Consider the following 27,673-nt stretch of genomic DNA (forward strand, 5'->3'; position numbering starts at 1 on the left):
TGCGAGGCGGCAGCACGGTGGTGGTGGTGGGCCGGGCCCGGCCGCGGGGCAACATGGCAGCGGGCCGGGCCCGGGGTGCCGCGGTACTCGGCCCGGGCGCGGGGTGCCGCGGTACTCGGCCCGGGCGCGGGGTGCCGCGGTACTCGGCCCGGGCGCGGGGTGCCGCGGTACTCGGCCCGGCAGCCTGGGCTCGGCACTTGGCCTGGCCGGAGTCGGGCAGGTGCGGGTAGGGGAGAGGTAGCCGGCCCCAAAGATGCCAGGCAGATCCAGCCCTGCGCGGAGGCCAGGCGAGGAGGCGGTGGCGGCCCAGCCACAGACTGGGGTGGGGGGGAAGAGAGGTTGCTGGCCCCAAAAAACGCACAGATGCTCTGTGCAGGGGTCGGCTTGTAGTACAGAAAAGACCAAGCCAGAAGTTCTGCAAGCTGCCACAGTGGCAGAAGGAATAAGAAGACATCTGGATTTCAACCCCATGTGCGATTTCTTCTCTAGCACCTCAGGGAGATGAATTAGAGGAGCTTTCATTTCTTGTCTTCCATGGACCATATATATATATATATATATATATAAAATTTTAATTGCTTTTGATAAGAAGTTACACCTTTCTGCTTCCTTTAAATTCACATGTTGCATAAAAGAGAGTTGACTTCATCAGGGTTTGCTCCATTTTATTGCATGGCTGTGGGCACAAACAAAAACGAAAACGAAAGAGGGTAGAAGAAACAATAGATTCCCAGGAGATGAAATCCTTAACACCACCCAGACCATATGAGGTCTGGAATAAATCACAACAAAAGCTATGATTAAAAATCAGATTATTATTTTTTCCTCAGGAAGCGGACAAGGAGGAAGGGCAAGGGGTGCTACCAAGACAATCCCGTATTATTATACAATCACATAGCAGTGCAAGGCTCAGAAGCCACATACATGGTCCTCTCCATAACTCCGCTGCTGCCCCTCCAGATATGCTGCACCTCTGAAGACCATTAATGCTCTGATGCCTCACCTTTAAGCATTCAGCACTCAGTCCAACTCAGGTATTCTCTCTACTTTTGTTAAAAGTTGCTTATGCACTAGGAACCTGAGGAGAAATGGATTCAGGATACACGAGTGAAAGGCACAGAAAAAAGCCTAAGTCTCTTCCAAAATGAGTGGCCCGCGTGAGTCACAGGACACCCACATAAGCAGTGGCAAGACAGCTAGAGAGGCAGCATGGCGAGGGAGGGTTATATGATACCTATAGGAGCTGCTCCTCACTCTGCTCTCTGTGCCCACATTGGGTCTCCTGAGGCTCAGACCCTGAGACTGAGGGAAGAGTCGCCTGAAGGAATCAATTTATTACAGCCATAGGCCATACAGGGGAAGAGTCGCCTAATGGCACTTAGTATACTTACAAAATTTAGTACTGACACTTGGTATTTTTATAATATCAGATCACAGCACATAGGGGACTTTGTATGTGTTTGTTTCTTTTTTACATTATTGTTGTTGTTGCTATTTATATTATTATATTATTTTATATTATTTTATATTATTATTTTAATTTTTATTTTATTATTTGAATAAGAAAGATGAAAGATGAAAGTATAAAAAACATTTATTTATAATAAAGTAAAAAGCAGCAGAAGCACCACCATTCAGTTGTTCAATTTAAGGTTAAAATATTTTGCACTTGCATTTTCACTAGATGTTGTTCAATTCCAATCCTCTATAATAAAAGGCTTGGTGTCCGTCCGTGGACGGACACCAAGCATGTGTCCGTGCCTCCGATGGTCGTTCTGGGCATGTGCGGAGCGCATGCACAGGACGGCCGAGGCAGAAACGGACAAAGGGACCAGGCGGCCATGTTGGCCGGGTGGGAGGAGCGGCGGCAGGCCGAGGAGAAGCCGCCGCCGCCGGGCAAGCCGGCCGAGGGGGCGGCGGGGGAGGCTGAAGAAGGCGGAGGCGGCGGAGGAAGTGGCCATAATGCCCCCAACTCTGCGGACGATGACAACGCCTCCATGGCGGTTGCCGTTGCCCTGCTTCGCCCACCGCCAGAAGAGGGAGAGTAGGAGGATGCGCTGCCGGACTGGCTGCGCCTCCTTCGGCCGCACTGAGCCCCGAAAAGAGCTGCCGCTTCTGACCTGAGCCTGAGCTGGCGGCGGCAGCAGCGTCAACAGCAACAACAGCGGCACGGGAACATTCCGCCACCTCGCTATGCCTGCCAGCCTCGAGCGTGGGGAGGGAAAAGTTCTTCCATAAAATGGTAATCCTAATCCTATACCATCCAACCCCCCCCCCACTAGAGCCTGTTATTACAACGGGCTTACACATACTAGTATTCAATAAAGAAATGGAAGTTATTTTGCACGGTCTCTGTTGTATGGATTCTTCCTTCCCATATATGGTTTATAAATAATGGCTGACATGATGCACAGTGTTCTGGAGGCATAGCGCTGTTCTGCGGGGCTGCTGCGGACTTCAAAGAGAGTGTCAGGGCTATGCAGAACAGGTAATTGTGCAATCCCTGCTAACTTGGCAAAGAGGCACCTTTTAACGTGGTGATTCTCTTTATTTAGCAGAGGGAGAGCAACTGGCCCTATCCACCCCCAGCACAGTACCTCCAGTGACTGTTGCTGGTGTCTATCTTGTGTTTCTTTTTAGATTGTGAGTCCTTTGGGGACAGGGAGCCATCTTATTTATTTATTATTTCTCTGTGTAAACTGCCCTGATCCATTTTTGGAAAGGCGGTATAGAAATAAATAAAATAAACCAGCGCTTCTGCAAGGTTCCCCATTGCCCTAAATCAGGAAATTTGTAGAAGGACTGGTTGTGCAACTGCCTGTCCAACACAGCCCCAGCACTCCTGCAGCGCAGCGTTATGCCTCCATAACATGGTGTACCACGTCAACCAGTAGCCCTAGCCAACAATATGATCTTCCATATGTTCTTTATCTAAAGTTCATTCAATGTAGTTTGCTAGGAGGAGCCATGCAGCTGCCAATGTACAAGTTACCATAATTCTGTTCTCATGTCCAGTGATACCAGATGATTTCTGGTATCCAATATGATTTCCCATATGATTTCTCCAATGTGATTTCACTAATCAGCATTCCTCCCTGATGTGGGGGAAAGTATCTTTGCCATTTCACACCTCCAGGATAAATCAGATACATTCGCAAAACATCCGTAGGAGAACGTCATACCATATATTTATACCTGTTACTTAATGGCTCAGTGGGGAAATGACTTGACTAGCAAGCCAGAGGTTGTTGGTTCGAATCCCTGCTGGTATGTTTCCCAGACTATGGGAAACCTATATCAGGCAGCAGTAATATAGGAAGATGCTGAAAGGCATCGTCTCATACAGCGTGGGAGACGGCAATGGTAAACCCCTCCTGTATTCTACCAAAGACAACCACAGGGCTCTGGGGTCGCCAGGAGTCGACACCAACTCGATGGCACACTTTACTTTTACTTGAGCAAAGAGACACCTTTTAAAGTGGCAATCCTCTCTAATAAAAGGCTTGGTGTCCGTCCATGGACAACCAAGCGTGTGTCTGCGCCTCCCTCGGCCGTTCTGAGCATGCGCGGAGCGCATGCTCAGAATAGTCCGAGGGAGACACGACCGCCAGGACCCGGCGGCCGCCCTGAAGAAGCCGGTGAAGCCCCGCAAAGCCAGGAAAGAGGCGGCAGGGAAAACTGGACGCGGCGGCGGCAGAGCCGCCTCAGCCATTGGACGCGGCACGGCCGAGGTGGCGGTGGAGCCATGGCCGAGGCCTGGCCGCGCTGCCGAAGCCGGGCAGAAGGAAGAGGCGGCAGGGGAAGCCGGCTGCGGTGGTGCCGGAGCCGCCGCCGAGGCCTGGCGGCGCCGCCAAGGACGGGCAGCTTGAAGACTTTGGGGCCCTTGCCCGGCCCCAAAATTACCCTTGCCCCAAATGTTTCCCGCCGCGGCCACCACCGCCAACCACTCTCCCGCCCTCCCAGCTGTCCAATTACTCCTTCCCTGATCCCCCCCAAATGATTAAGGGCCAAAATGGCCCATGAGAATGCCTCCGCGGCCGCCGCCGGCCACCCTCTCAGCTGCCCGAGCCCTCATTACCCGATCCAGCCCGCAACAGTCGGGTGAAGTAAAAACATATTTTGCGAAGAAGAGAGGAGCTCGCGAACAGAGCTCCTCTCTGTGCTAAGCCTCTTCCCAAACTTGTGCTTTGGGCGCAAAGGACACCTATTGCGTCCATAGCGGCAGTTAGGGCAGTGGCTTAGCACAGAGAGGAGCTCTGTTCGCGAGCTCCTCTCTTCTTCGCAAAATATGCTTTTACTTTGCCCAACTGTTGCGGGCTGGATCGGGTAATGAGGGCTCGGGCAAGAGGGAGGGGGGACAAGGGCAAGGACAAGGGACAAGTTGCTCGGGCAAGGAGCGGGGGGGCAAAGGTGAGAGGGAGTGGGGCAGGGGGAAAAAACTCTCCCCTACTAGCGCCCGTTATTTCAACGGGCCTGAAAACACTAGTTCTCTTATATTTAACAGGAGGAGAACAACTAGCCCTATCCAACCTCAGCGCAGCACCCCACCAATGGATGTTGCTAGTAAGCCTTATGTTTCTTTTTAGATTGTGAGCCCTTTGGAGACAGGTGACCATCTTATTTATTATATTTATTTTTCTATATAAATCGTTTTGAGAACTTTGGTTGAAGAGTGGTATATAAATATTCATTATAGTTGTAATAGTATATTTGCGGACAATTAGAAACATTTTCTCTATACAAATATCATGTACAATTCTCTTAGAATGATATACATTTATCCAGGCATCTTCTTGAACATTATTCTTAAATTCCTTTCTCCCATTTTCTTTCATATTTCTATCGATTCTTTATTTGCATAAATATTGAATAAATATTGGAAAGGAAACCATTTCTATATGAAAGAATTAATCCATTGAGAGACCAAGTAATGGTCTGTTGGTTTCAGCCTCTTGAGAAAAAGTGTATATAAAATTCTTCAGCTCACGGTATTGAAAAAAAACAAATTTTGAATATTTTGCCCCTCTTGCTGGTAATGGCCATGCCTCCTGCATCAATGTCAGATGCAGGGGCAGGACCGGCTTAGAGCAGTGGCCAAAAATGGCATTGGCCAAAGGCACTGAGGTTTCAGGGGAGCCCCGTGCACAGGACCAGCTTTACAGCAGAGCCATGTGCCATGAGGCATGAGCTGAACTGAAGGCTAATCCACAGCCAAGGAACCCACCACAAGCTGGGAGGGCTGCAGTCCTCAGGGGAGTCCCCCATTCGTGATCTAGGAGTCCCTTCCTTTTGAGATTGCGCATTGCACAGTGGCCAACTCTGCCCAGTGACAACTCCACATGGATAAAATGGGGGTGGGGGAGCCAAGCACATTGCAGAATGCACATGCTGTTAGAGGTTGTCGATTTTTACCCACAATAGGTAAAACAGCAGAGCACTAAGGAATGAGCACACACTCCAGTTACAAAGTAGGTAGCAGAGGATAGTTTGGATATTGCAGCTATTTGGAGAAAACACATGGAGATCCTTGTATGACTAAACACTAAAGATTTATTGGTTAAATACACTTAGACAGGAAAGACCTATCCCTAATCTAAAGGACTACATAATGGATAGGTAAGGAGAGAGAGAGAGAGATGTTTCCATCTGCTCTCTAGGAGGAAAGGAAGGATTGTGACTCAGCACAGGAAGTGCTGCAGAGTCAGTTCAGGGGTCATAGAGTAGGGACAGATAGGGAGACCCTGACTCACTGTCTCTACTCCCTATGCCCCTAGTGGTCATTAGGACAGTTGGTGCAAAAGGTCGATGCACTGGAAGTTCATCTCCAACACATGCGTCACCCACCTGGGCTAGGCAAGCTGCAGGTAGCCAGCCACTACGTGCCATGCACAAGCGTACTGTGCAGTGTGCACCAGGGTGCTTAACTCAGGAGGCAGCCTACCATGTGCTCCCCAGCCCAGTCTCGCTTGATGCTTTCCGCCTGGCAAGGCCACTCAACACACCAGGGAGGGTGGAGGAAGCTAGGTTCACCAGCTCATGCCCTCTCTTTCCTCCACTGCTGGGGATGGGGGGCGGGGCGGTCTGGATCACGTGATTGAGGGCGCACCAGGGCCAGACTTGGGGCACTGAGAGGGCGATGGAATGTATGTGGGGAGGGCACCGAGTTTTGAGCATAATAGGTAATTAATGGTGGGAGTTTGGGGTAGGGCGCACCGGGAATATGCCCTGTTGCCCTGTGGGCCAGTCCTCGCCTGGGGCGCACAAACAGTCCCTCCATCTGTCTTGTGGCTGCTTATGGAATTCTCTTTTTTCCCCCCCCACTCCTTTGGCATGGTGGAACACCTGAGATGAAGCAGTGGGTGTCTGCTGACATCCTGACAAGGGGAGGTGCTCCCTCCCCCCGCCCCCATTGCCAGGCATCATTCCTGGCACTTTCTCCGCCGCAGTATCAGTGGAGCAGCCGTGAGGTGCAGCTTGGGCACACAGCCGTGAGGTGCAGCTTGGGCACACACCACAACCTCCACCTTCGGAAGCTCCCCAGGCAGGCTCTTGGCTGGCAATGAAGCCCCAAGCCTACAAAGCTCGCTGGCCTGGAAGCCCAGTCTCCAGGAAGGCTTTGAGGGGGAGGTCCTGCTCCTTCCATGGAAAAATGAGTCGTCCGGTGGCTTCCTTCACAGCCAGGCAGGTGCCAGGCAAGTCCAGATGGAGCAGGGCTGTGGGAGACCCACTGGTGGGCCAGAGCAACAACATTGGCCACGGGTGCCACAATACTGGGAGCCGGCATCGTGTGGGGTGTGTGGCCAACATGAGGAGCAGGGCAGAGAAAGAAGCTCCTAGGCAACCCTTGAATGAAGCTCTGACTGAAGAGAATTGAGAGTGGAGCTGAGTAACCCCGCTCCTGATACCGGCCACACCTCCTGCACCTAATGTTGATGCAGGGGTGTGTGATTAGGGCAGGCGCATTAGTTTACAATAGGGTGGGGGCCACCAGTGCAAACTTGTCCCCTGGCCACCTGAAAGCTTCCTACGCCCGTTTCTACTTGTTAATTTGGAAGTTCTGACTGCCACCTCCTTGTGTAGGAACTAGACTGTTAGGCCATTCATCTCTCAGCCGTCATAGTTCCCACCTGAGGAGGTGGTAGGGAGAACTTCCAGATTAACAAATAGAAATAATTCCTATTTCTCCTCAGGGGGAAATGTATTCCTCTTATCCCCTCCTTTGTATCAATGAATCATCCACACAAAAAAGCAAGGAAACCGCTGATGACGACCAGGAGTCGGAATGCCTTTGACTCATCCAGCACTTACAAGAATCAGATCACCTGAGAGTGTGACTATATTTTGATACCTTCAAGAGACTCGGTTTGAGCCAGCCCGTATACGCTGTGCCTGCACAATTAGACTATTGGACTCTGGGTTTATGTACAGATTGGGTGGTCATTTAGTAAACCTTTGTCTGCTTAGATTTATATATTCCAATACAATGAATATCAATTAATAAGCATATAACATGTTTGCAGTGGGGGCAGCGGGAGGCACCTTTAAGTAGGTCCTTACCTCCCCTACTACCGCCGCACCTGAAAGCTCTTTCCGGCAGTGGTGCCCAGCACCCTCAGCGGTGGAGGATCGGCTCTGCCACTCAGCTGACGGAGGCCATTTGCATGGCCAGCAAATGGCCTCCAAGCATGTGCGGATCCTCTGCTGCAGCGGGTGCTGGGCAGTGCACCACTGCCAGAAAGAGCTTTCAGGTGCGGCGGTGGTACGGGAGGTAAGCACAAATTTACACTTAAAGGTGCTTCCTGCTGCCCCCACCACCACCACACACACACACACACACACGGCACCCTCACCAGCCGCCACTGCCAGCATTCTCAGGCCAAGCTGCCCAGTCAACAGTGGTTGGTGGCAGGCACATAAGCATTCTCAGTCTATGCCACTAAGCCAGGCCATGGCGGCAGAGGCCATCCTAGCATGGGGGGGAAGAAGAGGTGCACCACAATAGTGCAAGGAGGGGGAAATGAGCAGCTGGCCCATCACCCAGCCCGATGGGTGAGAAAGGATGGTTGCAATGAGCAGCATGAGGGGCATGCCCATAGTGCGGGGTGCTTGCTACCCCTGCACTTGACCTCCTACTTGTGCCTAAGGCAACTGTCTGACCCTGCCTTGTAGACAGGCTGCCCCCAGATGGAGGCATTTCCTTATACTTGCTGTTTAAACCATTGTGACAAAGCTATCATGACTACAGTGTAGCAGTAATTCATAAAGCAAGGAAAGGGACAATCTTTGCACACTCCAGGCCCCAGGTTGACATCCCAACATGTCCAGGTTGAAAGAATCTCAGCTAACAGGGCTTGGAAGGACCCTGGGAGAGCTGCTGCCAGTCACCATAGACAATAGCAGCTTGATGGACAAATGGAGAGGAGAGCTGATTTGGTGGTAGCAAGCATGACTTGTCCCCTTAGCTAAGCAGGGTCCGCTTAGTTGGTTGCATATGAATGGTCCGCTGGTTGCATATGAATGGGAGACTTGATGTGTGAGCACTGCAAGATATTCACCTCAGGGGATGGAGCCGCTCTGGGAAGAGCATCTAGGTTCCAACTTCCCTCCCTGGCATCTCCATGATAGGGCTGGGAGAGATTCCTGCCTGCAACCTTGGAGAAGCCACTGCCAGTCTGTGTAGGCAATATTGAGCTAGATGGACCAATGGTCTGACTCAGTATATGGCAGCTTCCTATGTTCCTATGAATGATCTGACCCAGTCCAGAACACAATTTCCCCCCTCTTTCCCACATATTTTCAAAACATATTGAAAATGCTTGTATTGGTGTCCCCTTCATTGTCCCCTAGAAAGAGAAAGAAACAGACTTGGCAAACATGCTAGGAAAAGGAGTGATATAAACTTGAGAACAGGTGAGTAAGCTGGGGACGAGTCATATGGAAAATCTGGTTTGTCCCTTGGCTTCTGGCTCCTCTCCCTGACATTTAGCACTTTTTACTCAGAAGTTCCTGAGAAGAAAGCTGAAAAAACTTTGAAAGGTAGGGGACTTCCCATTGGGAATAATGCAACAGAACATGAGAGGATTTGGAATGGAGACGGTGTCAGTGGAGGAGAGTTTTAATGCTCCCCCCCCCCCCGCCCTGCACTGATTCCTTGATACAGATTGCTCCCTGGAGCTGCTCTTAGCAATGGCAGGGGAAACATAAAGGCACACTGCTCTTCTGCCTGTATGATTTCACCTCCCCCAGAGCTAGTAGCAGCTCAAGGGGCAATTTGGATTGGGACTGTGGCTAAATTTGGATTGGGGCTGTGGTTAAATGCCCCCACCTTACCTGCTATAGCTACAATTCATAAGAACATAGGAACAGCCCTGCTGGATCAGGCCCAAGACCCATCTAGCCCAACATCCTGTTTCACACGGTGGCCCACCAGATGCCACTGGAAGCCTACAGCAGGAGTTGAGGGCATGCCCTCCCTCCTGCTGTTACTCCCCTGCAACTGGTACTCGGAGGCGCCCTGCCTTTGAGGCTGGAAGTGACCCTCCGACTAGTAGCCATTGATAGACCTCTCCTCCATGAAGTTATCCAAGCCCCTCTTAAAGCCATCCAGGTTGTTGGCTGTCACCACATCTTGTGGCAGAGAATTCCACAAGTTGATTATGCGTTCAGACTGGGGCCCCACTGTGCTTATTTTAGGAAAAGCAAACGAGACTGGGAGATCAGATCAGAGGTCTCCTGAACTGCACTACATGTTGTTCGACCCTTAAAGAAGCATACATATGGGGCAAGTTTATTCATGACTCCCCAGCCCCATACTCAGAAATAGCATTCTGGAAATGTGCCTGACAAAGTGAAACTACACCACAGTGGGACATAGGTGGAGCGGGATAGAGTAGAACCAGAATATTTTATCTGATCCAGGAGGACTCTTCTTACATTATTTTGTTTCACTGACATTAGCTGACATGATCCACAACCCTCTGCTAACAGGAGGAGGTCTTAAAGGAGCCTTCAGCATCTCTTCAACAAGGGGGAAGCAATTTGTGCATCTCTCCCCTCCCTTCAGAAGCTCTTTCCATGTGCATAAATATGTTCCTGAGGGTTGTTCAGCCTCCTGGAAAAGGGGCTTTGGTGAGAGGGGGAGATGCAAAAATCACTCCCCTTTCCCCTCTGTGCTCAGTCCACTCTGCAAAGAAGCCTTCAGCACAAGGCCTTTAGCTCTTCATTCACTCACAACTCTTCTTCTGTTGCCAGAAGGCTGTGGATCATGTCAGCCATTGTTACTGAAGCTATGCATAGGCCATGCAGTGATTGGACCAGGTCTCATGATCCGTGAGACCTGGTTTGTTGCAGTGAGTGGGAAGGGAGCCCTGATAAATAAATAAACATTTATCTCACATATTATTTATATAATAATTGCCGGCCCCGAGACAGAGACGGCAGGGGCTGGGGGGGAGCGGGGGCCAATTGGCCCCCGCAAGCTCCAGCATGCCCTGCACGAGCGCACAGGGCATGCTGGCGAGACCTCCGGAGCTGGGAGGTGGCTTTTCGCCTCCCCTCCAGGGGTCTCCTTGTGAGTAGGCATGAAGCGAAGCCACACTGTGGCTACTCACGATTATTAAAACCAGTTTTGCGGAGCTCTTGCTCCGCAAACCTGGTTTTAAGGCAGGGGTCTTGAGCGGGTTACCCACTCTAGAACCACCGGGCTCGCCTGAGAGCCCGGTGGTTCTTACGATCGGCAAAAATCGGGCTAGACTCTCTTAGCCCAATTTTTGCCGATCGTCAGAATAGCCCCAGTATCTCACATATTATTTATATAACAAACTTAGGAACAGGAGCCATACCTAGAAACAAATGAAATGAGATAGGCCAGTGGTAAGACCACATTCCTATGGCTGAATGTATATCTCTTGTGGCATAGGGAAGCTCTGAGTGGAATCCCCTCACAATATTGGGTGGCTGATAGCCTGACTAAATTTACTCAAGCAAGTCCCATTGAAATTAATAGGGCAAGTTAGGCATGCCTAACTTGTTCTTATAATATTAGTGGAATTTCCTTGAGTAAATTTAGTCAGAATCACATACACATTACTCACAATTATTTTTCTATATCCATACTAGCCTATAGGAATAGTGTTAAAATCAAAAACTGCACAAGAAAATCATAAACACAAAATGTAGATGAGTATATCTTGGAATGTGTGGGGGTTGGGTAGTCCCATCAGAAAGTTTTAGATAAACTGAAAATGGCCTAAAACAGGCATTGCTCGGAAACACATATTACCTCAAGATAGTCATCAATTAAAAATGCAGGTGCACGAAAGTTCATTATAGTTATCTCAAAAGCCAAAGTGTGTGATTATTTGCTCTACTAACATCTAAAAACCCTCAGGGTTATCATAACAGACAATTCCTTGGGGTGGAAATTCGCTTGATTATAGGGAACACACAGTGCTTGCCAACATATACAGCCGGATCACAGACAAGTTCCAAAACATTACTGATTTTCTTTCTCTCTCAAATTGTATAACTGACCAGTTTATAATAGCTGGTGTTTAGAATGAGACCTTTGATCCATTTATGGACAGGAACACAACTCCAACTGAAATTAAGATCTAAAGTTTTTTATTAGAAAAAAGTTTTCTTTCTGACCCACGAGCAGGAAGCAGGCCACTGTGATGGAGTGTTGGAGATGCCGCTCCTGATGGCATTGACTCTTAGTAGACAGCAACCCTCTCGACCACAAGGGGAACTAGGGGTAGAGATAGTAATCAAGGGAATCCCCTCTACACTTTCTCTACTCTACCTTTGTTAGACTGATGGTCTCAGGTTTCATTCTCTCTCACCTGAGAGACAGACTTCCTCCTTCTCCCTTCCCTTCTTCCTCTGTGTAGCTAGCAATGAGGCATGGAGGTCTCAATCTATCTCCCTGATGGATTTCCTAAATAAACTACCTTATTTGGGACATTAACTCCATATCGCCAGACAATATTAATTATTTTATTATCTAAAATATTTCTATACCACTCAAAACTCACATCTCTGGCCAGTTTACAACAAACAAACAAACAAAAAGTTAAAACATTAGTTAAAATGACTGTCAACAGAAAACTTAAAACAGTAGAATTAGCATTACTCCCTTACCTGTGCACTTCTGATGTAGCTCCTCCCCTCCTGAGCTCTCTAACACAGAGACTGCTCTACCCTAGCGTTTTCCAACTTTTTTCATCCTGAAGCACACTTTCAAAGGCAGGTCTTGCTGGACTGACCTCCTCCTGACAGGCAGAAGAGATGGAAGATCGCAGGCAGGGGTCTCTCCCAGCCCTACCTGGAGATGCCAGGAAGTCCGTGGGTATCTTCTGCATACAAGCAGGCAGGTGCTATTCCCCTGAGCTCTGGCCCCATCCCCTCAGGAGAACTTCTTCCAGTGCTCATACGAAGCCTTCCATCCAAATGCAAACCAAGGTGGACCCTGCTTAGCAAAGGGGACCATCCATGCTTGCTCCCACAAGGCCAGCTCTCTTGCCCAGAGACCTGATGGTCACAGCTGCCTCTGTTGAATCTGGAAAAACAATTAAATACAGAATTACTTCTACTACAACAACAACAAATACTTCACACAGTGGTAGCTAGTTCAGGAGAATGGGACTCCATTAATCCTCCACTGTGTTCTGCCCAGAGAACAATTTGCTGTGGGGCGGCTAACAAATAAAGTTTATTAGTTGTTGTTAATTTATTTCAACAGACAGACAAAGCTGCTTTTCAATTCTGTGTATTCCTACTGAAGCCAGAGGAGGCTGCTTCCTTCCACTTTATTTTAATGTGGGTAAGGGAGCAATAGCTAGAATGCTCCTGGTCTGTCCCCTAAAAATGTAAGAGTAGCATCCTTGGGAGGATTCATCCATCCACTGTGGGGCCATGAGCTGCCGTGGTGGGTCTTTGGGGAGGCCAGATAGGCAGTCCAAGGTTCATTTTGATGTGCAACTGGGTGCATTCTATGCAGTGCATTTTTTTAAAAAAGTGCAGTGGAAACTAAGATGTTGTGCAGTTGGGCCTATGGAGTTTAATAAGGACATACTGTAGGTTGTTTCCGAAGATGTAATGGGGTGGGGGTGGGGGAAGATATTGAATATTGTTTGTTTTCCATTTCATAACCTTATACAAAAAGTACATTACAGCCTTCTGTTTCTCTCGCTCATTCTTTGTGAGGCACCATCGTTTTTCCTGCTTCCCCTCTTTCTTTGTCCTTCTCATTTCCCCCTCCTTCCCTCTCTGTCACTCTCTATTCATTTGCCTTTTCCCTTCTGTTAGCAAATGCTGAAGGAAGGGGATGCTTGTGGATAGGCGTGGGCTGCAGCCACTGCTAGTGCAGGTTTATAATAAACCTGCATGAGTCCTCTGTAACATCTGAGTCCTCTGTAACTCATTGCAAAGTGCAAAGGCAACAGCCACACCCATTGCATGTCCCCAGCATCTGGGATTCAGCCTGTGCTGGAGGTTCTCTATAGCCATCCTGACTAATCGCCACAGAGGGGCCTCTCCTCCTCCATGAACGTTTCTAACCCCCTTTCAAACCCATCTAAGCCAGGGATCATCACCACACCTAGTTCCACAAGTTAATTGGCTTTCTTTTTTGTGTTTTCTGAACAGAGACAGGCCTTAGTGCTAAATGTGATGTAGAGGGATTTCCTAACTAAGGGACTTCAGCAAGTGATTAGGTGGAAAACATGTGGGGAGCAGGGAAGGCAGGACAGGGGTGACTCTCCCCTGGTGCTTTGACACTTTGAGCTGCACAACCAAGACAGTGTTTGGATTCAAACCAGAACCAGCGTGGCCAGTAACTGATCTTGCGATCTTACAATCAGCCACAGAATTCTGCCGTCATGGTTCCCCTTGGAGACCTGTGAGGAATCTGCAGGAGGCTCACTTGGCAGCATTCTAGATAAGCTGCAGCATCTTTGATAAGTTGGCTGTCTTTGGCTGTCAGTTTATCATCAGCCTATCATCTTAGCTGTCAGGTTGGGTGGCTGCTGGTCATGGGTGAACTGTAGGTAAGTCTCCAGCATGATGGGGAAGCCAAATCTAATGGCTTAATTGGTTTTTAAAGATGCCCTTCCATTGTTTTACATGCGATTGTGCTCTCTATGTGAACTTTAGTGGTCACAAGTTCACCACCAGTATTCACACTACACAGCTTCTCCTTGAAATGCAGGTGGCCCTCGAAGGTCACTTGCTGGGCTGATTTCCACTGTATTTCTTTTTTTTTCTTTTTTCTTTTTTTGCTTTTAAAATGTTTTATTGGTTTTTACAATATCTTAACAATCCCGTTACATCTAATTAAGTAAATATTGACTTCCCACTCACCACTGTATTTCTTAAGCTTGCAGGTCCTAGACCTGTGAAATGGTAGCACCCAAGAGCTACTGGCTGGCCCCTGTGGGCCCACGGAGGTTTTTGGGGGGGGGGGAATCCTGCTCACCAGTTGAAGCTGACTTCAAAAGCTGCCCTCTGCCAGCACCCCCATGTTATTTCCAAGAACATGCCTAACCTTTTCTTCTTTCATGTTCCTATTGGTCTCACCCAGAGGCAGAACCAAAGTGAGTTGCTTTTCCCCCTCTTGACTCCTCTTAATGCTTTTGGCTCTGGTGTGGCCAGCTAAAGGGATGGGGGTGGAGGTTGTTCAGACATAGCCCAAACCCAGGTAAAAGTGTGCCATCGAGTCGGTGTTGACTCCTGGTGACCACAGAGTCCTGTGGTTGTCTTTGGTAGAATACAGGAGGGGTTTACCATTGCCATCTCCTGTGATTTGCTACTAAGAATGTTTCTCCTTATCTCTGCAGGAATAAAGATGAAGATGAAAAGGGGGCACAGACTGGTAAGTGGATAACAAGAGTGCATGCTTCTTCTCAGGGTTCCTCAACACCCCAGGGAGTGTCTCATTGGAGACCTGTTTCGCTTTGACAACGGAGAGAGATGGGCAGACGTCCATCTGATGGGTGAAGGGCAGGAGGGCAAGTTCAGCCACCTCTATCCTTTGCTACTGGCACTTGTTGCAGCCAAAAGTGTTGGTGGAGACCAGGGGGCCCGGGCAAGTCACATCTGGATACCCTCCCTTCTAGGAGGAGATGAGGAAAGGGCTGTGGCAGCAGGCAGGCAGGTTTGGTCATTCTCCCTTGGAAGTGGTGCAATTCTGAAAAAGCCCTGCATGAACCCATTGCCCATACCCAGCCCCAAGACATCCTCTGGGCCTTGTCCCCCTGCCTTGGAGAAGAGGAAGCTAAAGCATACTGGTGTCTTGTTTCCTACTCCCTTAGCTAGGACCCATGTAATTTGACAATTGGAGGATCACCTGCAAACAAGGGCAACATTTCCTGGCCAATGAGCTCTGAGATCAGTCCAAAGAGACTCTTTCTTTCTCTGTTCCCAGTTTTCTGCCCCTCGGAGCTGGGCCTGCATTCCTCAGATCATAGCTATGCTTCCTGCTTATGGCGTCCAGGCAGATTTTCAAGCCCCACCCCTACCTCCACACATAGGTCAAAAGGCTGTAACTGGGGATTGTTGCTTCAGCCAGAAAGCAAATGCATTGTTTAGTCCATGTGAACCATCAGCTCCCACTCTGCTCAAAGGAGAAGCCTCTTTCCTCACAGGTATGAGGAAAGAGGGCCCATAGTCCAGTAGTGGAACAAGTGCTTTGCATGCACAAGGTCTTGGGTTGAGTCTTCTTCATCTTCTGTTAAAGGACCTTAGCTTGCCAGGGAAAGGCTTCTGCCCAAGAGCGGCTGTCAGCCAGAGTAGGGCAAAGTGAGCCAGGGGTATGACTTGGGAGAAGTCAGCTGCATTGGTATGTTCAGCAGATAGAGCCTGGCCATTGCACTCCCTTCTGAAGCGTAGTTGGTGAGGGCTGTCTTGCCAGTGCTAGGCAATGTATTCCTCTTCATCCCTTGCTTGTTTCCTTGGGTGGACCACCTCACCCACAATCCCAGGCTGCACCCCAGCTGGTTAACCTAGGCAGAAAGGGGAGGCAATTTCTATCAGGGCTATGGGCCATCCTCATTTCCAGATTCCTGCTTTATTTCCTCTCTTTCAGGTCATCCCAGAAATCCGGCCCATGTTGCCCCGTGTCCTGGGGGACCCCGGTTGCACCATTTTCTGGGGGACCCTCTGAGGGAAGAGCCCAATGAGGCAGCCTTGGTGCCAGGACCCCTTCCAGGATTTCATGTCCCCACTGACATTCTGGGGAAAGAGCTCAATGAGGAAACCTCAATGCTAGGATCCCTTCCAGAACCTCGCGTCCCCACAGATATTCTGGAGGAAGAGCTCAATGAGGAAACGTCGGTGCCAGGATCCCTTCCAGAACCTCACGTCCCCACTGATATTCTGGAGCAAGAGTTCAATGAGGAAATGTCGGTGCCAAGATCCCTTCCAGGACCTTGCATCACCAATGACATTCTGGGGGAAGAGCCCAATGAGGCAACCTTGGTGCCAGGATCCCTTCCAATACTTTGTGTCCCCACTGACATTCTGGGGAAAGAGGTCAATAAGGAAACCTCAAAGCCAGAACCTCTTCCAGGACCTCACATCACCAATGGTATTCTGGGAGAAGAGCTCAATGAGGCAACCTCAGTGCCAGGATCCCGTTCAGGACCTCTCATTTCTACTGATATTCTCGAGGAAATGCTCAAAGAGGAAACCTCGATGCCAGGATCCCTTCTAGGACCTCATATTACCAATGACATTCTGGGGGAAGAGGTCAATGAGGAAATCTCGGTGCCAGGTCCTTCCATCACCACTGGCAGTCCAACGGAAGCAGCTTTTGTGTCAGAGCCCTTACCAGAGCCTTCCATTGCTGACAGTTATCTTGAGCAAGAACTAGAAATCCTCACAGGATTACAGCATGACTATGTCCAGCGGCGTAGGTATTGTGGCACCTCAGAACCCTTTTGCATAGACACCCAGCACAAAGTTCAGCTGGAGTTTTGATACTCAGCCCAGATGATGGACCAAGCACTAGCACTGCCCTTTTTTGCACCAGCACTCAGCCTGGTCAGAACATACAACATTTTGGCTCTCTTGGTTGCAGAAATGAGGGTTCGCCGCATTTCCCAGCAGTTCCCTCGTTCTCTCCGGGCCATCAACCTGCAAATCGGACACACACGGACAAGGCTCATCCGCAGTGAAGTTCAGCTGCAGCGGTAGGGAAAGGAAGGTACGTTTGCAGCACACCCCTGAAGTTGCTGCTGGGCTAAAAATGGCTCTTTTGCTCTCTGTTTCCTTCTCCTGAATGTTGAAATGTTTGATTTGAGTCTGCATCTAAGTTTCGGAGGGGAGGCCTGTGGGTGGGTTGTCAGTGCTTGCTGAAGTGTTCCTTCGTTTTCTGTCTTTCAGGTGACCAAGCTGTGATGCCTGTAATTCAGACAGCTTCTCATGGTGAGCAGTGAGGGCAAGTGATGGCGGGTGTGGTAGTATGCCAGCGTTTGCGGCTGATCACCTGCTGCTGCTTCTCTCTTGCAGATGATCCTGCAGGTCCTGCTGCATGTCTCCGCCCCCCTGGGTCCAGTTCATCATTATCTTCTGCCTCGCTGGAAGTTGGCTCCATCCCACCCTCCGCCTCCACCTCTTCTTTCCTCCTGCATCCCTCTCCCCCTCCTCCTCCTTCCCCACCTCCTCTAGAGCCAGACCTCAGCAATGTAAAAGAAACTCTGCAGAGTTTGATGGATTTGCAGTTCCATCAGCTGAATGACCGTAAGTCTCACAGAGGCAGCACCCTTTTCCATCCTCATTGTTGTTTTCCAATCTAAAATAGGGGTGTGCACGGAACTGGTCCGGCACTGGGGTGGGGGGTTCCAATAAAAACAGGGGGGCTCTACTCACCCCTTCCAGTAAAAAAACGTATTTCTTTTACTAATTGGGCGGCAGGGTGCCGCCCGCTTCAATCTCCTGGTGCGGGCTCCTCGTATCCATCGGGGCGGCAGGATCGCTCCCAGTCCCTGCCGCCCCCTTCAAGTTAAGTCCCCCTCGGCTGGCGGCCGCCCCCTGAAGTTCCCCAGAGGTCCCCCGCCACCCCCTTCTTTCCAAAACTACCCCCATTACCAGAGGACGGCAGGAGAACTCCCTGCCGTCCCCTTCCCCCTTGCCGGCTGGGCTGCAAATGGCTTCTAGGAAGCCTTTCGCGCGCGTGCGCGAAAGGCTTCCTAGAAGCCATTTGCAGCCCAGCCGGCAAGGCGAGCGGACGGCAGGGAGTTCTCCCGCCGCCCGCTCGCTAAAGTAAGCGCTTACTTTAGCGAGCGGGCGGCGGGAGAACTCCCTGCCGTCCGCTCGCCTTGCCGGCTGGGCTGCAAATGGCTTCTAGGAAGCCTTTCGCGCACGCGCGCGAAAGGCTTCCTAGAAGCCATTTGCAGCCCAGCCGGCAAGGGGGAAGGGGACGGCAGGGAGTTCTCCTGCCGTCCTCTGGTAATGGGGGTAGTTTTGGAAAGAAGGGGGTGGCGGGGGACCTCTGGGGAACTTCAGGGGGCGGCCGCCAGCCGAGGGGGACTTAACTTGAAGGGGGCGGCAGGGACTGGGAGCGATCCTGCCGCCCCGATGGATACGAGGAGCCCGCACCAGGAGATTGAAGCAGGCGGCACCCTGCCGCCCAATTAGTACAAGAAATACGTTTTTTTACTGGAAGGGGTGAGTAGAGCCCCCCTGTTTTTATTGGAACCCCCCCACCCGAACCAAAACCACCCCGTGCCCGGACCGGTCTGGAGGCCTTTAGAATGGCCTCCGAACTGGTCCGTGCACATGACTAATCTAAAACACTTATAGTCTAAAAACAGAGATGGGCAAGCAACAGAGGAAGGAGAGGGAAGTTGAGGTGGGACAAGCGGGGGAACAATGTGTATGTATTTCAGCTGCACCTCCGTAGGACCAGGGAGATGCGGGTTTGAATTCTCATCCAGCCATGAACCTCGCTGGGTGACTTTGGGCTAGTCACTTGTCCCGCAGTCTAACTTAACTCTTAGGGTTGTTAGGAGGAAACAATAACTATGTATACCTCCCTGAGCTGCTTGAGAAAAAGCAGAATGTGAATACTAAATTCATGAATGCTGATAATATGAATGCTAATATCAGCCCTTTTGAATTCAAGCTGGACTGAAACAGGAAACCAAGGAGGATGTCATACAATTGTGCTTATCACAATCCTCCTTATAGCATCGTCAATGTACATGGGCAAAAGTTCCCGGCCACCAGGAGCATACAGTCTAAAGTCTGGCTTTGGAGAGAGAAGTGAGGAAGAGGAGGAAAGCATATGGGGCATTCAGTTCAAGCTGATGGAGCTGCCTCTGCTGAGGCATTAAGCCAAAAGCTGCACAGAGGAGGTGGGTTGCATTGGAAGGATAGGAGAGAGATGTGGGCCCACATGAGTGGCGGTTCCAGACCCAAGGGTCAGTCAGTGAGGGAGAAGAAAAAGAGTAGTTTTAGAGAGCAGGAGACCTCCAAGTGGCTGAAGACAGAAGCTGGAGGAGCAAAAACCAACCTGACGGGGTGCAAGTTGGGGGAGGGGGGGAGGATCAGTGCAGAGGGACAGGGTGGGGCATAGCCATGGAGGGTTTTCAAGGTAGAGAGGAGAAGTCTGTGCTGGGCATGGAAAGGGACTAGAAGTCAGTGCAGGGACTGGTATTGTGGAGGACAGGCCCCTTGACCCTGTTTGTTTTCTTTCCTTCAAGGCCAAAGAGACCTCCGCAGCTGCCAGGAATGTTTGCAAAACCTCAAGGCACTGAGGGGACAGCTCCGGAGACTGCGGAGCAGACTGGCAAGGGTGGAAGCCACTATGGGGATACTGGTTCCTCCAAGGGAGCTGGATGTTGATGAGGAAAAAGAGAAAGACAAAAACCAGACAGTGCTTCATACATAGGTAGCAATAAAATGCTGCATATTTATTTTAAAAATATTAAACACTTGATTTAATAGGATAGGATGTAGAGATAAAACATCAATAGAACATGCATATTTACTGCTTAAAAATTAAAAAGTTGATTTTAAAGAAAATAAAGTTGTCTTACTTTGAATATTCTTTGGATAGAGTTGGGTAAAAATGTCTTTGGGTCCAACCCAGCCACAGAAAAGGCTCTATGGCCAGTCCACTTTGGGCCAAGAGATGTTCCGAGAGGTTCAAGAGGTAGCTCAAGATAGACTGCTCCTTGCCAGGAGCCTTATACAGAGCTTGTCTGCCCCAATATGTATGGTTAGGAGGCCTGATTTTGGCCCTGAAGAGGGATCTGCCTCTTGTGGAAGAGGATGGAGTGGTGATGCAGAAGGGGAAGCTTGATTTAGGGCAGGGCTGCACAACACCCGCCCTCCAGCTGCTGTTTGACTACAGTTCCCATCAACCCTGACTTTTGGCTAGTGCGACTGGGGACTATGGGAGCTGTAACCCAACAACAGCTGGAAGGCCCAAGTGGTGCAGCCCTGGGTTAGGTGAACCACTCAGGGCTGCTGGGTGGCAGGAATAATGGAAAGGAGGCCAAGTGTTCCAAATGGAAAGGAGGCCAAATGTTATTCTCCAGCCCCCTTATTTTCCACCAAGAGCCAAAGAAGCAGCTAGAGGCTTGGATCCAGGCAAAGAGTCAAGCTGAGTGACTGATTTGGCCCTGGGGAAGCAGCTAGGAGGTGCCCCCCCCATTTCCTTTGCAGGAAGAAAAGCCATGGGGGTGGCTCTCTGTAGAGCATGACACTCCCAGGAGAAAACAAAAAAGGCAACCTCCATATCGGCCTCCTCCCAGGGCCTTCCGGCCCTGCTGATCTTCCAAGGAAAGAACCAAAAGAAGCACCCTCTGTATTAGGCCCTCTCCCAGGGCCTTCCATCCCTGCTGAGACTCAGAGAAAAGGACCTAAAGAGGCAAACTCTGCATCGGGTCCCCATCCAGAACATCCCATCCCTGCTATGGGCAATCTCCCAAGTATGGGCAATCCATACTTGGGGGAAAGAACCCAAAGAGACAGGAGACAACCTCTATATCATGGAAGCTCTGCACCAGACCTCCACCCAGGGCAATCCATCCCTGTTGATACTTCAGGGAAAGACAATGACGAGGCACCCTATGTAGCAGGCCCCCTCCCAAATGCAGGATCAGCAATGAGAATATACTTTTAGTCTCCAGGCCATTTTTCTGCAAGAGGAGAGAGAAGGAAAGCCTGAATTGGAACACTTGTCACTGCAGAAGGTAGGTTTGATATGACTGTAAAATAAGACAGCAATGCAGGAAATGCTACATTTGAGCCTATGTTAGCTACACAGCTCAGTGACCAAATGCCTGTCCTTGACCATCTCTAAGAGCCCTTAAAGATGGTCAAGGACAAAGACAGGTTTGCTCTTGATGCTCATCGTGCATGCACTGGGAAGAGTCATTAGAATCAACAGAAGGTGCCTTGTAAATGGGATACATTGGGCTTAGTACCTAGAAAAACACTTTAGCATAAGAGTGCTGTGTCCATGAATGCAGTAATACAAAGAGGTGATGTTTCGGACAAATGGTGAGCCTCAATCACACAGCTCTAGGAAACTACTTTGACAATGATTCAGGAATATCATCCAATCTTCAACGTCAGGTTCATTTGAAAAGTGAAGAGAGAGTTTCTGTTATCCTGGCACCATTATTACATTTTATTAACATTATGCTAATTAACTCGACAGGCATACATTGATTTTCTTGAAAGGATTCAATATCCTGGCCCAGAATGACCAACATTTAATTTACTAAAGTTTTTAACTTTAGAGAAATAAAAAGCTCAAGGAGATATGACTGTTTTGGGATGCTCTTGAGTAATAATTGAACTACTTTAATAGAATTTCCTTATTCTGCTGAACCAGATGGCTGAATTCCGAAAGCACATTTAGCTAATAGTTTCTCTCCCCACCGCCCCTCTTCTTCTGACAGGGAATAGTTAGTTCATATCTTTATCAGTACCGGTATATGCCAGCCCAGGACCGACTCCAAAATGAAATGGGATATTTGGCCCAGGGGTTGGGGAGCCAACAAATGAGCAACTGAAAGTCCCTTGCTGTTGCCTAGCAACTAATGCACATCCCTTTGCCTTGGCTCAGCAAAATTGTGCCAAATCAGATCTTGACATGGCTATCACCAGGACAGTGACTGGAACAAGGCAAGAAAGGATGCATCTTGTCAAGAGAAAGGCACATTGCCTGCATTCCTCCATAGGATGTCCCCACACTCTCTATGTAGAGACTGAAGTGTCCAGCTTTTTAAAAATGCTTGATTTGACTTAACTTCCAGTTAACAGAAGCTCTGCTCACAATCACAGCGACAATGAAGTAAGCTGACCCACTTCCATTGACTTTGGTAAAAGCAGTTCTGGAATGGCAGATTGTAGAAGCATTGTGGGTGGGTTGCCAAACTGCTGCTAGTGGGTGAAGATACAACACAGTAGTGGGCAGAGGCATATCTAGGAAAAATAGCACCTAGGGCAAGCACTGAAATTGTGCCCCTGTCCAAACAGGAATGATGGGACGTAGTCAACAGTTTCTGGAAATCCCTGTTAAAAGGAACACTGTACCATCTAGACATGGTTGTTGATCAAAACCTGAAAACATGAGCCATCTCTGTAAAAGACTTAGAACAACAGTCAGGAGTTATGTGAGGATTCCAAGTGTCATTTTCTCTGTCTCATCTTATGCTTTTTTAAAAACATGATTTTGTCCTAGGGGATCACCTGCCCAAATAGCCACTAGCAAAATCGGGGAAGAAGAAGGTGGCGGGGGGAGTCTATAAACCAGTGAATGATTCTTGCCAGCCTTTGTCTTGTGATGATTGTTGGCTCATGATGGGGTATATGTGCATTCACCATACTTGGGCTTACTTTGACACCAGGACGGAGGAGGATACATTAGTTTGCCACACTAGACAGAGGCATTTGCAACAGGAGCAGACAGCCAAGTTCTGCCAGGGCCAAAACCAGCCCCTGCCAGACTAAGAAATCATTGTCATTTGCCCCTTCCTGTCACAAGCAGTGTGCTGTTCTATTATTATTGACTGTAACTCTCAGATATCCCAGTCATGGATGGAAAATTCAGGGTCAATTTACAAGAGACACATTTTCTACATGGGAGTTTCTTCTGTGCAGGTGTTGTGCAGAAACCCATGTGTAGTGACCGCCAGGGGCATAGCAAGGTTGGAATGGGCCCAGAGATGAAATTTTAAAATGGGCCCCCAGCCCCTCAAAGTCCAGGGCGTCCACACATCCCAGGCCCCCAAGGATTTAAGTCTGATCTTTCAAAATAAGTATGCTGCCTGGAAATACATTTCACTGAATACACACACGCACACTTCACAATATATAGTGATATACATTGAGTACTATATGTTTGTGCTACTTTTAATGCCTAGAACACACGAGAAACACTAATTATTAAAATGGCCCCCTTGCTGCAGATTAGCAAAGGAGACTTTCAACCATGTAGGGTGAGCCTATGTTTGTTTTCTCAGAATTCTGAACAAATTCAATAAAGTTTGATTCCAGGAGATTTTTCACACAGGGCTTTTAAAGCCCTATAACACACATCTCCTCTGGAATGGAGGTGCTGCATTCACATGTTGGCCAGATTTACCCTGAAGTCCCTACAAGTTAGTGGGGAGCAGTTCACACATAAGAAAAATAAAATAAAACAAAAGCACACACATGCTTCACAGTTCTCACTCAGACCTTCTGGGTTGCAAAACAACTTGAACATAAGTGCATTTATGAGTGAGTGAGTGAGTGAGTGAGTGAGTGAATGAATATAATATTGTTCCAGAAGTTTTTGTAATTTTCTTCCATCAAACAAGCCACTTATAGGGCTTTTTAGATAGTTTTTGTTTTTTAAGCCAGCAAAGTTTCCACTCTGTTTTAAATTAAATATTCAGACTTCTCAGTCTCCCCGCCGCCGCCACCCATATCAAAGCCCTATGGCAAGCAGATCCCTATATATGGGGCGGGGAGTAAACCACAAAAAGGAATTCACAGTACCTGGCAAAAGCTGTGCTGGAGGATGTTCTGGGCAGAGGGTCTGCTGCTGCAGAGAGCTCTGCCTCTGTCTTCTTCTTCCTGGCTTCCTTGGGGCCTACTCGAGTTCAGGCTTCAGGGAGGCCTACACGGAGGCCTCTCTGTAAGCCCCGCCCACCCACCAATCAGCTGAGAGGTAGGGAGAGAAGAGCTGCTCTGCAGTTTGCAGGCCCAGCCCGCGGAGGATCCTAGGCCTCGCAGAAGGCAAGCAGGATGGCAAGTGGCTGAGGGGCCCTGGGGCTGGGCAGGTGGGCAATGGGGTGAGGGTGGCAGGAACTGGCATGGCACCTTCCCCTCAGTGGCGCCTAGGGCATGTGCCCTAGCTGCCCCACCCCAGTTCCGCCCATGGAAGAGACACTGCTCTAGGAAGGAGGCCATTGTATTTTGGACCCAGAAAAGGAGGACTCCTCCTTGTGTCTGTCCTGTGGAGTTGACAGCAGCCAAGAAGGGAGTCCTGGAGGTGGGAAGGGTCTCCCAGGAGGAACTGGGGGCGGTGCCTCTCTAGCCATGGTGGGGAAGGCGGAGACCTCTCAGGGTAACAGGGACGTGGCTGGAAAGGGAGAGACACACACACCCCCGGAAGAACCGCAGGGGCCCCAGAGTTCCAAAGAGGGTTCTCAACTCCTATTATAAAACTATTATACATAGGAGAACACCTGTATATTACCCCCAAGCGAATGGGGAAATAGGTACATTGGTACTCACCGTGAAGGTGTCTTCTGGCTGGTGTAGAAGAGGTCACCCAACATGGGATTACATCCCTCCACGTGCTCCAGAAGGCAGGAAGTAGTCATACTTAGAAGATCCTTAAACCCTCTGCATGTGGGTGGATCCTCTCAGTACCTAGAACAGCTCAAGCTTCAGAGACACCCATACAGAAAAAACACCAAGAGCAGCAACACACACAACAGAACTACGAGGCCGCAAAGGACCCAACAAAGAACTCAGACTCAGAAGAACTACCCGGGTGGGCCTTGGGTGACCTCTTCTACACCAGCCAGAAGACACCTTCACGGTGAGTACCAATGTACCTTTCTCGGCTGGTGTAGGAGGTCACCCAACATGGGAGATGCCAAAGCACCCACCACGGGCGGGACAGAAAAAAGGCAGAAGAAAATCACTGGGAAGGAAGGACCCTCTGGAGAACCCTCCGCCCAAAAGCAGCCCTGGAAGCCTCATGGTCATCCAGCTTATAATGCCTTGAAAACGTGAATGGTGAAGACCACGTTGCCGCCTTGCAAATCTCATCCAAGGAGGCTGGAGACGACAGTGCGGCCGATGTAGCCGCCGATCTGGTAGAGTGCGCCGTGACATGGCCTGGCGGCGGTAGATTCTGTGCCTTGTATGACTCCAGGATACATGACCGCACCCATCTAGCAATGATGGAGGAAGACACCTTGGACCCACGTTTCGCCTCCTTAAACGCCACGAATAGTGCATCAGACTTTCGGAAGGCCTCCGTCCTGTCTAGGTAAATCCGTAACGCCCGGCGGACATCCAGGCGGTGCCACTCCTTCTCCGCCCGATGCTTTGGGTCCGGGCAAAAAGATGGAAGATAAATGTCGGCGGACCTGTGAAATGACGAGTTCACCTTAGGAATGAATGACGGGTCCGGGATCAATCTCACAGAGTCCTTGGAGAAAATGCAGAGGTTGCTCTTGACCGATAGAGCTTGAAGTTCCGACACCCTCCTAGCTGAAGTAATGGCGATAAGGAAGGCCACCTTCCAGGAGAGCAATTGTAAGGACACCGAACGGAGAGGCTCAAAAGGTGGGAACTGCATACCCCTCAGAACTATGTGGAGATCCCAAGATGGAAAACGATGACACACTGGAGGGGACAGGTGGGTTGCACCCCTCAGAAACTTTCGCAGTAGGGGGTGCCTGGCTTGGAAGGAGTTGCGTTGGGGAAATAGCATCTGCACCAGACAAGCCGCCTGTCTCTTCAAAGTGTTAGGCTTTAGACCCAACGTCAGGCCATCCTGAAGGAAATCCAGAAGATCTCGAAGCTTGCATTCCCTGATCTGCAAGGAGCGCCTGGCAGCCCAGCGCAGGAAAGACCGCCAGGTGGATTGATAGATCTTGAAGGCTTACGAGAGGCTTACGAGAGGCTAGGATAGTCTGGATGACACTGTCTGACAGACGTTCCTTCCTTAACAACGACCTTTCAACTTCCAAGCAGTCAGTTGTAACCAATCCGGGTCCGGGTGGAACACTGGACCCTGCTGCAACAGATCTGAGCGCGACGGTAGCCTGAAGGGCCCTTCTACCGCTAGGTCTACTATCTCGGAGAACCATGGTCTTCTGGGCCAGTACGGCGCTATAAGGATGAGTGTGGCCCCCGACGTTCGCAGCTTCCTCAGGCAACGGGAGAGAAGGGGAAACGGGGGGAAAGCGTACAGTAGAGACCGTGGCCACTGCACCGAAAGTGCGTCCGACGCCTCCGCTCCCCGAGTCGGAAAACGAGAGAAGAATCTGGGCAGCTTGGAATTCTGAGGGGTGGCAAACAGGTCTACTAGCGGGGAGCCCAGGATCTGGGTCACCCAGTGAAAGACTGACGGATGAAGACTCCACTCGACCGGGTGTATCTGCTGCCTGCTCAGCCAGTCGGCTTGAACGTTGGACTTTCCGCTGACATGATGAGCCAGAATGGAAAGGAGATTCGTCTCCGCCCAAGAGAGGAGTTCCACCGCCTGAAGGTGAAGGGACCTCGACCTCGTCCCCCCTTGCCTGTTGATGTGTGCCTTTGTAGACACGTTGTCCGTGCGGATCAACACATGCTGGCCCACCACCATTGGGAGAAAAGCCTGTAGGGCTAGGAAGACCGCCCGCAGCTCGAGCCAGTTTATGCTGTGGCGAGCCTCCTCTCTGGACCAGAGACCTTGCGCTGTTTTGTTGAGGCAGTGAGCCCCCCAGCCAGAGAGGCTGGCGTCCGTTGTCACCAGTACCCGGGCTGGCTCTAGGAAAGGTTTCCCTCGCAGAAGGTTCTCCTTCTGGGTCCACCAAACTAAAGACTGCCGCAGACGGACCTCCGGCTGAATCCACCTGTCCCGCTTGGCAGCAATCCTGTGTTGAAAGGGGAGCAACACCCATTGGAGTTGGCGTAGGTGGAACCTCGCCCAGGGGACTGAGTCCATTGCCGCCACCATGAGGCCCAGGAGACGCGCCAGTTTCAGGATGCTGGAGGAAGGACGACGAAGGACCTCCCGCACCAGAGAGATGAGGACCTCCCTCCTGTCCTGGGGAAGGAAAAGCCTGCAGGTGGAAGTGTCTATGACCACTCCCAGGTGACGGAGACGCGTGGCCGGAACGAGGTGGCTCTTGCCCTTGTTGATCAGAAAACCGTGGGCCTGCAGAAGAGACACTGTCCTGGTTAGAGCTAACTCCACCTCCTCCGCTGATCTTGCCCTGATCATCAGATCGTCCAAATAGCAATAAAGGTGGACTCCTTCCATACGTAGGGTGGCCACCAGGGGGCTCAGTACCTTGGTAAAAACGCGAGGCGCCGAGGACAGGCCGAAGGGTAAGGCCCGATACTGGTAATGACGCCCCTTGTAACAGAATCTCAGAAGTGGACGGCTGTGGGGGTGGATAGGGACATGCAGATATGCGTCCTGGAGATCTATGGACGCTAAGAA

General features: G+C 50.1%; 2 protein-coding genes across 2 annotated transcripts in view; one reads left to right on the forward strand and one right to left on the reverse strand.

The window, feature by feature from the left end:
• LOC128342179 (intercellular adhesion molecule 5-like) overlaps positions 1-24,117 on the reverse strand; it is a 130,516-nt gene extending 106,399 nt beyond the window's left edge. The window contains exons 1-2 of the mRNA XM_053289190.1: positions 24,001-24,117; positions 12,142-12,559 (exon numbers count right to left, since the gene is read on the reverse strand). The gene's annotated coding sequence lies outside the window, so the exon portion shown is untranslated. The remainder of the gene's footprint in view (positions 1-12,141; positions 12,560-24,000) is intronic.
• On the forward strand, positions 14,675-17,184 carry LOC128342183 (uncharacterized). Its single transcript, XM_053289199.1, has 2 exons — positions 14,675-14,872; positions 16,085-17,184. Exon 2 carries the CDS (start codon positions 16,261-16,263, stop codon positions 16,975-16,977), a length of 717 nt encoding a protein of 238 aa, XP_053145174.1. The 5' UTR covers positions 14,675-14,872; positions 16,085-16,260; the 3' UTR covers positions 16,978-17,184.
• Positions 24,118-27,673: the final 3,556 nt, after the last annotated feature.

This window comes from Hemicordylus capensis, chromosome 2 (assembly GCF_027244095.1).
Source record: "Hemicordylus capensis ecotype Gifberg chromosome 2, rHemCap1.1.pri, whole genome shotgun sequence".
Classification (NCBI taxonomy): domain Eukaryota; kingdom Metazoa; phylum Chordata; class Lepidosauria; order Squamata; family Cordylidae; genus Hemicordylus; species Hemicordylus capensis.

Excerpts from the sequence above, each read along its gene's own strand:
- LOC128342183 (XM_053289199.1), top strand. The coding sequence starts at position 16,261 with ATGCTAGGATCCCTTCCAGAACCTCGCGTCCCCACAGATATTCTGGAG.